The sequence below is a fragment of the Notolabrus celidotus genome, chromosome 16 (assembly GCF_009762535.1).
Source record: "Notolabrus celidotus isolate fNotCel1 chromosome 16, fNotCel1.pri, whole genome shotgun sequence".
NCBI lineage: Eukaryota > Metazoa > Chordata > Actinopteri > Labriformes > Labridae > Notolabrus > Notolabrus celidotus.
This window is the reverse complement of record NC_048287.1, coordinates 22,140,670-22,156,013: the sequence shown is the minus strand read 5'-3', so window position 1 is coordinate 22,156,013 and position 15,344 is coordinate 22,140,670. Positions and strand designations below refer to the sequence as shown.

The 15,344-nt window shown below is 41.4% G+C and overlaps 2 protein-coding genes across 4 annotated transcripts in view; both read right to left on the bottom strand.

Annotated features, from left to right (window-relative positions):
• ash1l (ash1 (absent, small, or homeotic)-like (Drosophila)) overlaps positions 1-6,002 on the bottom strand; it is a 35,904-nt gene extending 29,902 nt beyond the window's left edge. For both annotated transcript variants that reach the window (XM_034705185.1, XM_034705186.1), the window contains exons 1-3: positions 5,841-6,002; positions 4,817-4,912; positions 26-829 (exon numbers count right to left, since the gene is read on the bottom strand). In XM_034705185.1, coding sequence (XP_034561076.1) covers positions 26-634 — 609 coding nt within the window. In that variant the 5' untranslated portion in view covers positions 635-829; positions 4,817-4,912; positions 5,841-6,002. The remainder of the gene's footprint in view (positions 1-25; positions 830-4,816; positions 4,913-5,840) is intronic.
• A 4,019-nt stretch (positions 6,003-10,021) lies between these two features.
• On the bottom strand, positions 10,022-15,004 carry si:ch211-81a5.1 (E3 ubiquitin-protein ligase RNF115). 2 transcript variants are annotated; one of them, XM_034704073.1, is made up of 10 exons: positions 14,776-15,003; positions 14,499-14,638; positions 12,582-12,640; positions 12,376-12,433; positions 12,075-12,286; positions 11,320-11,388; positions 11,128-11,206; positions 10,827-10,920; positions 10,388-10,503; positions 10,022-10,234 (listed from the first exon to the last, which is right to left on the bottom strand). In XM_034704073.1, the coding sequence occupies exons 2-10, from the start codon at positions 14,616-14,618 to the stop codon at positions 10,112-10,114; spliced, it is 930 nt and encodes a 309-aa protein (XP_034559964.1). In that variant the 5' UTR covers positions 14,619-14,638; positions 14,776-15,003; the 3' UTR covers positions 10,022-10,111. The 2 variants fall into 2 exon arrangements, with proteins under 2 accessions (XP_034559964.1, XP_034559965.1); XM_034704074.1 differs by lacking the exons at positions 12,376-12,433; positions 12,582-12,640 and having other exon boundaries at positions 14,776-15,004.
• Between the last annotated feature and the right edge of the window lie 340 nt (positions 15,005-15,344).

Sequence of the window (15,344 nt, the reverse complement as noted above, 5' to 3'; positions counted from 1 at the left end):
AATCATTTATATTCTCCCATCTTACCCTTTTTGCTGGAGCACTCCCATTCACTTGTGATGGTGTGGTTGTAGTGCTGCTGGGAGGTGGAGCAGGAGGAGGCGGTGTAGGAGCTTTAGCAGAGGGGGCTGATGATGAAGATGATGAGGCTGGTTTGTTGACACTGGGACTCTTCTCCCTCTCTTTTTCCCTCGCTTGTGAGGGACTCTGGCTCTGACTTCCTGGCCCGTCGCCTGTAGCTGCTGCACGGTTTCCACGAGCACCACCTCCTCCGCGCCCCGTGTGCCTCACGGTTGCCCTGAAGGCTGGTCGGCAAACATAATTCTCCAAGATCTTAGGGGGCTTCTTCATGCGTTTGGCTTGAAGGCCTATCTTCAGCTTGACGTTGCCCTCAGACAGGCTGCTCTCTTTGATCGAGAAATGGGACTGGTCACCGCCTGCACCTACTGGCCCACTTGCTCCTGCTGCTCCTGCACCTGCAGATACAGCAGCAGCTCCTTCCTTCTCTCTGTCCCTCTTCTTCTCCTCATCGTCTTCTTTCTTACCCCCACCTCCCTCCTTCTCTCTCTCCCCTGTTGGGGCACCTGAGAGAAGAGGGGGTGGAGTTGAAGCCCCCCCCTGAATCTTCGGATCCATGAGAAATTTATTGGGTGTGGAGGTTAACTACGTAGGTGATGTTGTAGAAACCAGCCAGACTTATTTTGTAGAGGGATGGGTTGGGATGAAGGGGGGAAAGGGGGAGGGGGATAACAGTGAGGGTGAAGCTCTCCTTGTGTTTGGATTGCTTCTCTTCCTTCCTCGGCTGTCCAGCCCTCTTTCTCCGTCCTTCAACTGTAAGAGTAAAGAGAGAAAGAGATAAGGAGGGAGGGGAGGGCAAACCAAATCCACATTACTCACCTCCAAACAGAACATCAACCAAACACTGACAGTTTTAAAAAGTGTCAGCAACCGAGAAGTATAAAAATGTCTTTTAATGAATGATGGTGGAAAGCAGATGGAGGGCAACGTTTTTTATCAGCTATTTGGTTAGAGGCTGTCCTTCATTCTGTCTGGGTGACTTTTTATGGTTTGTTCGTCCTCATGGGCTATAACAATGTGTGACCCATTTACACAGCAAAGGATCTCCTACCTGAGAAATCTAACCTGAGGCTGAAGGACTCTGAATTGTCCACCTGAGAACAACAAAGCCCTCAAAGTCTAGAATCAATAGTTAATCCCGTAACGCTGCCACATCCTTCCGAGGTGTTAAAGGATAAGATGCCAAGCGAGCAATCTCTTAAGTTCCCCCATTAGCCGCAGTGAAAATGGTTGCATGTGATAGTGTTAGACTCTTCATCCTCTACGTTAGCAAAGCAGCAGCGGAGAGTAGCATGTTTCTTAATTGTGCTCCTTAGAGGACAGGACAATTCAATGAAGTTGTCTACAGCTCCCAGTGGCCACTGAGTGATTTAATGTGGATTCGCCCCCAAGCAGGTGCTTTCTCCGGGTGAAGTCATTTGGAGGTAATTCAGAACTGTGACCTCAGCACATTGGGCCCTCTGGGACCAGACAGAGGATCAGACCGCCTTTCCCAGCCTTTGCCAGCAGCAACTGAGAGTGAGTGATAGAGCGTCAACGTGCCGGCGGTTTCTCTGCGCCCTACATTAATGGAGAGCACTAAAGGAGCCACTTAATGGAGCCTCTGGAAAGTCATACAAGTCGTCACATCAGTTAAGTGTCAGAGGTAGAGAAAAAAACAGAATCTGCCTTACGCAGAGTCTTAGACCATGTTTGTTTTGGATTACGACTCTGGAAAACAGTAGAAGTCATTTTTCTTTTTGTTGAACCACACAGTAAATGCAGCCGGATTTTTGGAGTCCGGCCCGAAGTTCCCCCACGCCCTCTTCTTCATGTTTACTTCAATTACTCACTCCATTTCGCCTTGAAACTGCAGACTCCCCCTCGCTACACATACCAAACTCAAATCGCACCTCTGTCTCTTTCTTTAACACTCCATCAATCTCTGTGCACTTTCACCATTTTCTTAGAGCTGTCCCGTCCTCTTCCTGTCTGTATTTCGCAAACTTGGAGAGCAGTAGTAACGGCACACAAACTGCAGCGCCTGTGTTCCTGCTCTAATACAAAACACATTTCACCCACTGCCACCCTCCTAACTCTGTTCCCTGTGTCCTTCTCTCATAGTGACAAATGTTCCCCTCGTTCTTTTTTACTAAACGCTCACAGATATACAGGCCACTTCCGCCGCCTGACAGCAACTGTGCCAAAAATAAGCCACTGTAGTACCTTACACTGTGAGAGGCGGCTGACACAAGTCTAGAGAAAAACCTCCTGGAGAGTCAAAACATTCCTTTCACCTTGCAGGGAGATTTACTGGCACTTGTTTTCTTGTAAATGATACGATAATCTTCCCATTTGCTACGTATTTAGTGACTGATAAGGCTGCACACTTCAGTCAATCATTTTCATGTTTGATGTCGAGGTACTTCTCTATTAACTAAGCAATCAAAGAATAGGTTACTGAAGTCCTACTGTGAAACATGATGAGAGCAAAACAAATGTTAATGACTGATAACTACCATGCCTGTTTGTGTTTACTCTCAGAGTTACTACCTTACTTTACGTTATGCCCTGTTGTATGAATGTAACACTATGTCATTAAAGCCTCCACTCTTTATTCAGTTATGCACATGATGTGGATTATTGTTCGGTATTTCAGAGTAAACTTTGAAAGATCCCTTTGCAACATCTTACACACTCTTGCACAACCTATACTCAATGAAACTCAACTTGCTTTATAGAGCACCTTTCATAAAAGAACAGAGAAAGAAAATAACAGAAATAGGTAAAATAATAAAAGACATAATCATAAAAAATACTTGAAATAAAATAAAATTAATACAGTAAAATTGATCAAATAATATTAAAAATCAGTTACAGTAAAGTAGATCAGATAAAACAAGAAATAAATGGATTACTAAATAAATAAGATAAATAAATGTTAAATCAATTATTATAATAATGCAATCCAGGGCTAAAAATAAATTACTCCACATCAAAGCAAGATAAAAAAAGGTGAGTCTTAGGTTAACTTTTAAAAACACCAATTGACCTTGCCATTTTGATGTCCAGTAGCAGAGAGTTCAGAGTTTTGGTTCATAAAAACAGAAAGCTCTCTCTCTCTCTTTATGTGACACACATAAGGAACTTTTAAAAGGGAAGTATTCGAGGACCTCATTGATCGAGCTAGGACATAAAATGACAGGAGATCTCTGACGTATGAAGGAGCGAGGGTGTTCAGAGCTTTAAAAACAAGTAAAATAACTTTTAAATCAATTCTAAAAGAAACAGGTAACTAGTGCAGAGTTTTAAGAAGTGGAGTTATGTGACCTGTTTGTGTTTAAACTCTAGCAGCAGCGTTTTAAGCAAGCGCCAGGTTTCTGAGAGCTTTTTGGGCGAACCAGTAAAAAGGGAGTTACAGTAGTCAATATAGCTGGTGACAAAAGCATGTGTTAAAATTTCAGCATCTTTCTGAGATTAAAAAAAAGGTTTGACTTTCGCTATGAGTCTTAGATGATAAAATTAATTACCTATGACCTTGTTAAAATGATTGTTAAAATTAAAATTAAACAGCTCTTTTGATAAACCATCATATAAACTGTGCATCTTTTAATGTCTTGAGTATTAATTTATTGTATTCTAACAGTTGTAGTTTACTTTGTTTTACTCTATTTCCTTTTATTGTGCATGTACTACAACACCAACACACATACCTTGTGTGTTCAAACTTATTTAGACTTTAATTCTGATTCTGAAAATCAGTATATGCAGGTATATAAAGCAATAACAGATAAAAAACAGAGAATCAATAATCGATACCAGGCTAAGAGGCTGAGAAATGAGCAGCAGAGCAGGCAGGAACGTAGTAAACAACTTCCCGCGCCCCCTCCCATTTCTTTCCCCTTACTCCCTCCCTCCTTTCACTCCCTCCTCACTTTTGCACACGTTGTTCATAACTGCTGATTTCCCCTTGGCCATAGCAATAGTATCCAACCCACCCACCCCCCACCTCATTCACACGAAGGCTGGCGTCTGCCCTCAGAGCGCGGTGTCACTTCCAGGTCTTTTACTCCATCAGTATTAGTGAAGAGCAGTGCTCAAGTGGGAGGAAGCCAAATTCCTTTACTACTACTATCAGTTTGTGTAATCTAACAGGGAAAGTGCTCCAACCTGACTGTGCATATTAAGCTGGAAGGCTTTTGCATCAAAGGGCTGCACTGAATTAGACCAGAATGTCAGGTGTCATTCAGAACAGCAGCTCCATGCACACATCTTCTTTCTGTATCAGTTAAGGACAGTTAATCCTGTGTTTACACTGCTTCAATACAGTGATACCACTTGAATATACAATTTAAATGAAGTGAACCTTCCCTCATCCAATGCAAAAAACGTGGTGGGCTGAAAAAGCTAACAAACGTTGTCTGCTTTCTGTTTCCTGTACAGTCAACTCTGCCCTTCATGGTAACAAGTAATGAGTCTGTGAACTCATCACTGTTTTATTTTCACTTCAAGAGCTCCTATTGAGTCAGCAAATTCATCCAGTGTTTAGTCATGATTGCCGTCTCAAACGAGAGGAAACGGCAATGAAAGACATGCTTTTGCAGTCAATGAAAGGCAATGCATGCAGAAGAGGAATCATTTTGCAAGCTATATACTGCTGTGTAAACACCAGCTGAAGGGGACAAACAGCTAAACTGATTCAGTGAGTCTACACTGATGTCAACAGCAACAACAAATCTATGACAGTCACATTCAACTCACCTCTGTAAATGTCCAGAAACGGTGTTCACATTATTTGGCTGGGTCCTCCCTTTAGTGTGTATCAACGTGGTGGCCACATTTTATATCTTCCAAGCGCTGTGTTCCCAAAACCGAAAAAAAAACATGAGAACAAAATGTCAGATTCTAGCTGCCTTCATTGTTTTTAAAATGTTAAATTCAAAACATGTGGCATGGGTAGTCACTTTCAAATATTTAAGCTGTATACACTGCAGCATTACAAAAAAATCAGTGTCAATGCATACTGCAGCTACTGACCACCTAAGAGATTTGATTAAACTTGCAACCTGCAAAACACAAACTTGTGATGTTGTAAGTTGAGTGTCAGCATGTTAAGCATCCCAAAATATTGTTTTTCAATGTAAAGGGGGCAGTAACAAGCAGGGTGTTAGGACTATTGATGCTTATTACAACTCATGCATTGTGAAAGGGTTGTGTTTATCTTGTAACAAGGTAGTAGCTACCCTCCGTCCTATAATAATAGACAGCTTCTCCAATTTGTATCAATGGCACTGGCAGCAGCTAACTAGCCATCTATCAGAAGCCTCGATTTTAGGCTTTATAGCTTTACCTTTTTGCTGCATTTAGGGCAGGAAATGTGTCGCTAAACACGGACAGGTTTCAAATAATTTGCAAAGACATTAAGTGCAAATATGACACACAACCTTGTGCAAGTGATGCACATAATCTTACATCTCCGTCACATTCTCGTAGGCACTCGTGTTACTACATCTCAGCTACCAAGGGGCTAACGATGCACTAGCAAAGTCGGATACACAAGAAAAAATATTCCAACGCACAATTTGAATAAAGTGACACACACAAGAAGAATAAAAATACAGCTAGTTATATTCCCGGGGTGTAAAATAACAGATGCAGCGCCGCGTAGGTTATTAAAAAAACACTAACTGTCAACAAAATGGCGGCTGCGCTGAATCAACACAGACCCGAAATGAATCTCCCTCTATTCCTTCTTCTTTGAGTGGTTAAATCCCTTTTCCCTTACAGCAGCAAGTGGTATCCGTTATATCCCTCCGAGTTGCTCTGAAATCCGCTCCGGCACGCCGTTAGCTGGGCCTGGATGTGTCAGCACGGGCCTCTCGCGTTAATCGGGCCTCCATGTCTGCTCAGCCCGTATCGCTACTGTGTCAGTACAACACGGGCATTCTCAGTCCGGAGAGGAGGGAGGGAGAGAGGGAGGGAGAGAGGGAGGAGGGGGAGGACGTACCGAGGAGGGCGGAAGGGAGAGAGGAGGGGAGAAGAGAGCTAATGTCGGTAGTGCGCGGTTGTTGCGGTCCATAGTCATTGAGAGAAATGTCTGTGTTTCATTGTTTTTCTACTTTCGGTAGCCATTGAAGGCTGTGTTTCAGGCAGCAGGTCGAGGGTGTGTTCACTGGTGCTACAGAGGTCAGTGTCCACAGCACAGACAGGGGCAGGCAACGGGAGCCCTTTACCTTATAAATAAATCATCCTGTTTGCTAAAATGATAAGGTGCATCTGCAGTTGAATAGTTAATGAGATTTGCCGATTCTATTTTTCTTATTATGTGTTTTTGGATGTTGTGATTTTTAGCTTATTCCTCATTTTAAAGTGTGGGGATGTTCATATTTCCTCTTCCTCATTGCTGGACTGATAGAAAATATCACCTGGAGTTTGTTTCATTTGTTTGTTTTTTTTTAACCCACGATGGCCCTGAAGGCCAAAACAAATTAACATTTAAGAAAACAAATTTACAATACTGAAACACTTTTACAAAGTTGGAGACAAATTTACATTTGGGAACATTTTCACATTTTATAAAACAAAATTACATCAGCAAAACACTTTTACCAAGGCCAAAACAAATTTACATTTAAAAAAACAAATTTACAAAAGATGAAACACTTTTAAAAAGTAGGAGACAATTTTACAAACGATGGAACACTTTTAAAGGCTTATTTATACTCCTGCGTCTCCCCTACGCAGCAGCAGGGGCCGACGCGGACATGAGCACCACATACTTGTGCGTCGATGTGTGCGCAGCAATTCTCCGCCGAAATGCTTGAGGGCAGTGTGGTCTCTCTGATAGCCAGTCGCCTTCTTCCAGTCCCGCTACGATCTCTGTTTACTTTTCCACAGTGATTCAGAGTGTGTTATGTTAATCTACAGCTGATACATGTTGCTGTTTATCATACAGACATGATTACTTGAAGAATGGAGAGGAGGAGATGAAATACACCGCCGATGAGTGGCCGATGTCCGGGATCCCGGAAGTGCTGTAAATGCGGGATACACAAAGCCGCCGAGCGGACCAATCACAGGGCTTGCGGTCCGTGTCGATTCTGCGTGTAGTTACACTTTGGAGGATGTGCACGTCAGCTACGTGCGTAGGCCTCTGCGTAGGTACGGAAGCCACGCGGACCCCTGGCGTAGGCTACGCCGTTGATTCGACGCAGAAGTATAAATCAGCCTTAAGTCTTACTCCTTTTAGCCTGACCCCGTTTAGCCTGAGGCGATGTGGTCTGAGGCAGTTTTAGCTGAATTCTGACACATGATGAAGGTTTTACGGAGATATGACAGAGCTTTTCCAAAGACATGATGCTTTTTCATCTGAGGTCTGACACCTCTCTCTGAGACCCGAGGATGTCCTAATATGTAAACCATGTCCATCTCTGTTTGGTTTCTCTCCATCAAAACAAACTTAATGACCCCTCACTCGATCACTTCTGGATCACCTCTGGTATTTGGTACATTCCCTTTCTGTAAAAATGAAATGTTAATTTGTTTCAGAAATGGTAAAAGGGTTCCCTCGTTTGTAAAATTGTCTCCAACTTTGTAAAAGTGTTTCATCTTTTGTAAATTTGTTTCCTTAAATGTAAATTTGTTTTGACCTTGTTCAAAGTGTTTTGCTGATGTAATCTTGTTTTATAAAATGTAAAAATGTTTCCCAAAATGTAAATTTGTCTCCAACTTTGTAAAAGTGTTTCATCTTTTGTAAATTTGTTTTGTCCTTCAGGGCCATCGTACAAGTCTGATATTCCAAATATCGAATAATCAGTCAACAGTGTCAATTCTAATGTTACAGGCCCAAGTCATGCCTGTCCTGGCTTTATTATAGAGGAGAGGAGTAGAAGTAGAGAACGATAGAGCAGGGAAAAGAGAAATGAGTTGGGGGCATTTGAGGAGGTATGTGAAAGGAAAAGAATGAAAGGATGACAAGAAACACATAGATAGCAGAATGAATTAAAAGTTGTGAGGAGCTAAGGAGGAAAGGGAAGAAGTAGGAGAAGGGAAGGAGAGACGTAAAGATGAATAGGAGGAGGGAGGGTAGGGGAAAATAGTTGGGTAGCCGTGATGGTATTAGTAGAGATCTTTAAATCCCTTCTTAAAATATAATTCACCCATCCGATATCACATAAAACTAATATAAATTCAAAAACTTTCCCCATAGCTCAGGTCTTTGTCCAACATCATGTTGTGAGCATTAAACTCTAACTTTTGCAATATGCTTTTGACATCTGATCCTACCACCCCCCTCATCAAAAAGGAAAACTTCAAAATGTAGTTGTGTAGTGTGTCCCACTATCAGTTTAATGTAATACCATTCAGTGATAAAGTCATTTTGCTGCTGTAGTCTGCATTAATCATTGTATTTAAATGCTATCTGTAGCCTAAAAGAAAAGACAAACAAGCAACTGGATGGGGATAATTTTGGGGGAAATTATTATTGAGATGGGATCTGGTCATAATAGCAATCAGTTGTTGCATTCTTTTTTGAATGCACTTTCAATTACCTTTGTTTGAAGAAATATACTGTATGTAGCTGAATGAAGCCCCAGAATGGTCACATAATGATACTTGGAGGCCTATTATTGCATTCCCTCGCAATATTTTCAAGTTCCCTCACAATATATTTGCCTTGATACACTTCTGCATTTTCTGCACAATACTTTTGTGTTCCCTGCAAAACTTGTGTATTCCTCTCACTACTTTTGCATTTCCTCACAATACTTTTGCATGTCCTTGCAATCCTCCTGCAGTCCCTTGCATTGTGCTTCCACTTCTTGCTATATTTTTGCATTTCCTTGCAATACACACAGCGTGCCGGATCAACTTCTTAAACTCTTCAAACTCCTTTCGAGTAATATATGTAAGATGTTTACGTAACACTGCATATGTCAAGCTGTTTCCAGTTCGATGCACCTGTACTGTTTAGCTCATAGAATTTTACTTTGATCAAGGCATTAAGTAAGATGAAAGCAAACTTTCACATATTTTAGTTCAAGAGGTATCATGTGTAGAAAACAGCATGGTAATCTGAGGGTTGCTGTCACTGTTGTGTTACGGTGGGAGGAGTATGGCTGAAAGAGAAGGAGAGGAAGAAGAAAAGTATGGCAAGGGAACACAAATGTATTGTCGGGGTATGCAAAAATAATGCAAGGTAAGGCAAAAGCATTGCAAGGGAGAGCAAAAGTTTTGCAAAGGAATGCAGAGTATTGGGAGGTAACACAAAAGTATGCTGTAAATTACCCTAGATGGTGTATTTGAACTCTTGTTAAATGTATGATACACCTGTTACACTTTGTTACTTTGCTATGTTTGATTCAATTAGGGTAAAATACACTGTTCTTTGCTCATAATGCTGTCAACTTTCTATCTGTCTTTTCTGTGAAGGTCTGTAATATTTCATGTAGCAAAGAACAGAGAAAAGTATTGAATATTCACTGAAAAGAATTTTGCTGTGAGATCCACAGATTTAAAAAAAATCCCATTGGTATTCAAATTATTATAGCTGCTGCAAATATACAGTGTCTGCCTCCGAGATAAAGAAGGTTCAGAGGATGAGGATCACAGGGTCAGGCTTTAATAACGGCTTCGATGGAGAGAAAGCCAACGCTGGAGCAAATCAAAATATACTGCATTAAGAAATCCTTATACCATTAACCACAGCACCAAAGTGTTACTTCATAATTCTGCGTGTTCCCATCACTTTGAACACCACTGGCGGCTGAGTGGTGATTAGTTCATGACATCCAAGATGTCGTCATGTAGAAATCCGCCTCAAAGGGACATACAGCAAGGACACTGCACCTCCACCTCGATGAGCTTACTTAGTGTTGTGTGTGTGTGTGTGTTTAAAGGAGATCTAAAATGAGGATGTCGGAGCAGAACACATAGCTGCAATAAAGTGAGAGTTGAAGCTGCAAATGATGACTGATGCATGTAATGTGTTTTATTTAAAAGCAGTCTCTGTGTCTCTTGAAAACAGTGAAGGAGGTAGAGTTGTTGACCCGTTTATCAGTTGGCCTGCCTCTCCTGTTGCTCTGTCTGGAAGGAGCGGGCGTCTGGGGGTTCTGCTGTCGGTGGGAGGCTGTTGTCAACACCATTAAGGCTTTTTCGGCAAACAGGGCAGGTATCATGCTGTGACAGAGAGGAGATAAAATCTATTTAGCTCCATTTTAAGGCACACAACATGTGCACAGCAGCCTCAGAAAACAAAAAGGTTTCTTTTTGTCGCGATGTGTGACAGACTCTTAAAACTTTCATGACAAATCCAACAGGCATCATCCTTACCAGCTCCAACCAAGGTACTATACATTCACTGTGGAAGATATGAAGGCAGGGTAGTTTCCTGACAGAGTCCCCTAATGAATACTCTTCCCTACACACCGGACACTCCAGTCTGCAGTCTGAGACACAAAAACAGAAACAGAAGGAGAGTTAAAACAGATACATGGCTGGTGCTTTTACTGACAGTTTATAACTGAATAACAAGTCATGTTATTTATCAGTATAGCCTCTAAATAAAGCTATTCTAATGTTACAGGCCCAAGTCATGTCTGTCCTGGCTTTATTAGAGAGGAGAGGAGAAGAAGTTGAGAACATTAGGGCAGAGAAAAGAGAAAAGAGTTGGAAGCATTTGAGGAGGTCTGTAAAAGCTCAAATAGGCTAACTAGTCTAATAGATGTATTACCATAATGTGATGTGTGGTTTGTTATGTTGCGATCACTACCTGTTTGTTCTTGAGAAATGCAAAATGCCGGCAGGGATGAGATCATGTCCTTCTCTGCAGGGGGAGGACCTGAGCTCTCCCACTGTCCTAACAGCTGACTCAGTGATGAAGAGAAAAACACAAAGGGATATGTGTTTGAGAAATGATGGGACAAAGAGGCAGTAAAACAAGAGGAGATAAAGAAAGATGGGTGTGTAAGGACTGCAATAGGACATGTAAAATTATTTAGGGTTCAGTGTAAGAGGAAACAATGCCCAGACTAAAATTCAGGCCAGTTTGCTTACGAATCACCATCACTGACCTCTGTGATGACAGTGTCCAGACCTCCCTGACCCCACGCATAGTCTCCAGGGTTTCCATACAACAGTAGCATGCTGGATCTAAAAGGAAAGCAGGCAATGCAGCAGAGAGAGTGGAAGTGAGAGGTTGGCACGTAGCATTAGATGAAATCAAAAGTTAATGATGCAAATCCAAATAGTCAAAAGGTGCTTACCGTGTAGCTGGTGCAGCACCAGGGTTTCCGTTGCTGTCAAACAGGCCGGACAAGAACTCCTGCACAATCCTTTGAAGAAAAAAAGAAAGCAGATGTCTGCATTAGTGTGCTCTTATAACCATATATTGAGCTTGTTTAATTCAAGCCATGCCTCAATGATTTTTATGAAGACAGTAAGTGAATCAAATGATGCATGTTGTTCCACTGAGTACATCATACAGTGTGTGCAGTACTGAGACAGAGAAGAAAGAATCCCATAAAAGAATAATTTCAAGTTTGATATATTGAAATTGATGGGCATACATAAAACACAAGAACTATGTATTATCATGTTAGAAAGTAACTCAAGTTTTATTGGGGACAAGTCAACTCTTAGAAATGAAAATTATCATTTTACAAGTGAAATATTTCCCTTTTATAGACAACGATAGTAACCTATTTAACACTGATCAGTTTAACGTTGCATCCTAACATTAAGATCCATAAATCCCAGACTTGTAATACAACCCTGTTTCAAAAAAAGTTGGGATGCTGTGGAGAGTGTCAATAAAAAAAAAGAGTTTGAAAACCTGGCCCGAAGTCAACATGTCAACTGTTGAAACTGAAAAATGTTATTGTGTTATACAAAATATATACTCCTGCTTAATCAATGTGCCGCTGCTTTCCAAAACATACAGTAAGATATGTCTGACTAACTATCTATATGATATTTTTCAGCACACACTGGTGTTTTCTTGTGTACCATATCCACACACCCTTCCACTGCAGGCCAATGTTCAGGCCTAGGCGGCCTCTCATGCTCTGGACGGGAGAAATGCTCTGGTCCTCTGGCCTCAGCAGCACCGGGCGTTGTTGGAGACGGACAGCTCTGACCTGCAGACATCTGCTCGCTGTCGTCTGGATCCGACTCTGAGGAGGGTGGGTGTGACAGCAGATCTGAGCGCTCCATAAACAGCAGCTGCCATAACTTTGGAGAGAGACCAGAGAAAATATGTCAAACAAAACATCTGAGAAAGAGGAGTGTTTCTAGTACAACCGCACTTTTCAAGGACATACTTCCGAGATCAATGAGTTTGAATCTTCACCGGAGGATGGCACGCTGCCCTGCAGGAGACTAGAAAGCAAATTAAAAAATCAGTTTTAATGACAATGGAGCTAGAGCCACAAACTTCTTAGACTTGTCCTTTCAGTATGATCATTCTTTTAAATACTTTTGAATGTGCTCAAAAAAAGTATGTGCCAACACCAAAGCTGCTGTGTACCTGGAGTCTTCTGCTACCTCCTCAATGAAGCCGGAGTCACATCTGGGACAGACTAAATCCTGTCAAAGAATTAAAAAAAAATCTGATACAATACCCGGCCATATGTATGTTGACACAAAAAGGTCTCATCTCATTCCAAAGAAGTGGCCGTCAGTCTACTGCTAATGCGCAAGCCAGGACCTAACTGTAGCTGTCGCATCAAGTTTTTTTGTTGCATGCTTTTAGTAGAGAGTGACAGTTTAGACACAGACAGGGAGGACAGAGAGTTGGGGCATAAAACAGGAGGACAGACTTGCTTCTTTTTGTGTAGTTTTGTAAGTCAATCACTGCATGGATTTTTTTCTTTTGTCATTTGTGTAAGGTTATGTTATACAATTCTGGTTGTTGCTCATATTATATGTGTTTTTGCCTGTGCTGTTGTAGACAACCTGCTGCTGTAGACGTGCCAGACTCCAGCTGCTGCTACAACTACTACTATCCGTCACACCACTATCATCTCTCTCTTCGTCTCCCTCTAGCTCTTAATTAAGCTGCTATAGGTTTAGACTGCCTTGGGAACTGACACACTGGGATCCTATCTATCCCTCCATCTCCTTTGTCTTTTTGTCCCATTATAGTAACTGACCATAGACCTTTCTGGAGTCCCTGAGCTCCCTTTTCTCGTAGGTTCCTCTGGATCGCTGCCGTAGATGGCCTGCTGCTGTGGACGTGCCAGACTCCAGCTGCTACAACTACTACTATCAGTCTCACCACTATCATCTCTCTCTCTTCATCTCTCTCTATCCCTCTATCCCTCTTTCCAACACAGTCTCAGCAGATATCTGTCTATCATGAGTCTGGTTCTGCTTGAGGTGTCTGCCTGTTAAAGGAAGTTTGTCCTTGCCACTGTAACTTGATAAATGCTGCAAAGTGCTCTGCTCATGGTGGATTAAGATGAGATCAGACTGAACCCTGCTTGTAAGATGGGACTGGATCTTATCCTGCCTTGATGTTGGGTCTTTGTTAATAATAGAAAATAGAGTACGATCTAGACCTTACATGAAAAAAGTTGACTTTACGTTTCTAAAACTGTTGAAAATAAACTAAATTAGGATTTAAGCCGCTGAAGTATTTTTATTTCCCTTGGTTGTAGAAATAAAAGTTGCTTACACCTCAAAGAGAAACAACCATAAGTGTTATAGTCCCAAACTGTTTACAAAAAAGGAACGAGAAAAGACATTGAAACTAGAGTATGGTCACATGTGTGTCCACATAGTTTTGGCTATATCAAGCAGATCCATTCAAACTCTCACTATTTCGCACATGGGAACACACGTGCGCTTAGCTCTATCACAACAATATCGGTGTAACTGTGCCATAAACAATGCCAGCTGCGTCACTAATACAGACTGGAGGAATTCTTTTCCAATGAAATCAATAAGTGTTGAGCAGTAAAGAGACACATTCACTCTCTTTGGGCTTTAATAGCGCGCATTTGCGGCATCCCAAAGTTAAGGCAGCCTTGTTTGTGCGGCTGCTGGCGCATGTGGTGACACCCAGCCAGCCCCTCTTACGTCTCTCTCACGCAGCTGACAGTAGACAACTGGACACACAGTCACCTACGGTGGTGCTTCTAAATATGGCAACGTGAATCGCCAGATTTGTCTCTCTCTCTTTCTCTAATGTGAGATCTGGGCGCATGCTTTACGCGTACAAATACACCACAACATGATGTCATATGTGTGCAGCAGTGATCCCATATATATATAATTCAAGTGCAAATACTTACAAAATCAAACTGTTAACTTTTTTTTCTTTTTTTTTTTTAGAAAAAACAAAGGAACTGTGGTCTCGTAACTGCTCCCTCTGTGGTCGCGTGGATGATTCCCAGAACAAGCACATGTGGAATAAAAAGCACTTTCCGATTAAGTGACTCACCGGGAGTTTGGGGTTAGTTTCACATTTACAGCAGTGACAGAAAAACCGGTGTTGTGGTGCGTCCGCAGCCTCCGCCATCTTCACGGTGCAGCAATCGGTGACGTATCGGCAGCAGCCCATAATAGTCTCACTCGGCCTTTCTGCGTCCCACATGAAAGACACCAGGTCGCAGATGGCACATTTAAATCATTTATAGGCAGACCACATATTTATAGGATAGAGATAGAGTCTGATGTTTTTCAGACTGGTTACGTGACCAATACAATATTGGATTTACCTTAGAGTTCATGAGGAGACTTGGATCGGTCCACGTTGCAAAAATTAGGCTGTAAAGGAAACCTGCCAGCAGCTCATAAAGTATCAAGTTTTTCAGTAGAACATCAAACGTGAAAATGATAACAGAAAGTATTTAAAAGGCAATTTTCTGTGGAAAAAGTAAAGGCAGAAAGAGAGAAAACACGTTCCTGGCAAATGTAGTTAAGCGTTTTCATTTCAATACAGAACTGTCTCTGAGTGGTTACCTAGCAATGAACTTAATTAATATTATTATTATTATTATTATTGTTACTCATTTCATTTATATTTTATTTCACTGTGTATATACGTTTGTAACATAATGCTCATTTCTACTTCTTTAATTTTAATTGCTAATAACTTTTTAATAATTGTTATTTTATATGCTCTTGTTTGCTTTATACTGTCTTGCACTGCCTACTTTGCTACTGTAATACTTTAATTTCCCCGTTGTGGGACGTATAAAGGATTATCTTATCTTGTCTTATTCATTTTATTATTATTAATTTATTATAATTTTTTAGCTGAGGTAAAAAAAAAAGGTCTGCCTCT

Bases quoted from the DNA above. Each gene is read 5' to 3' on its own strand.
- si:ch211-81a5.1 (XM_034704073.1), bottom strand. From the start codon at position 14,618: ATGGGCTGCTGCCGATACGTCACCGATTGCTGCACCGTGAAGATGGCG. The intron at 10,921-11,127 runs GTCAGTGATGGT...TCACTGAGTCAG, and splicing joins TGGACACTGTCATCACAGAG to CTGTTAGGACAGTGGGAGAG. The intron at 10,235-10,387 runs GTAAGGATGATG...TCTCTGTCACAG, and splicing joins TAGTACCTTGGTTGGAGCTG to CATGATACCTGCCCTGTTTG.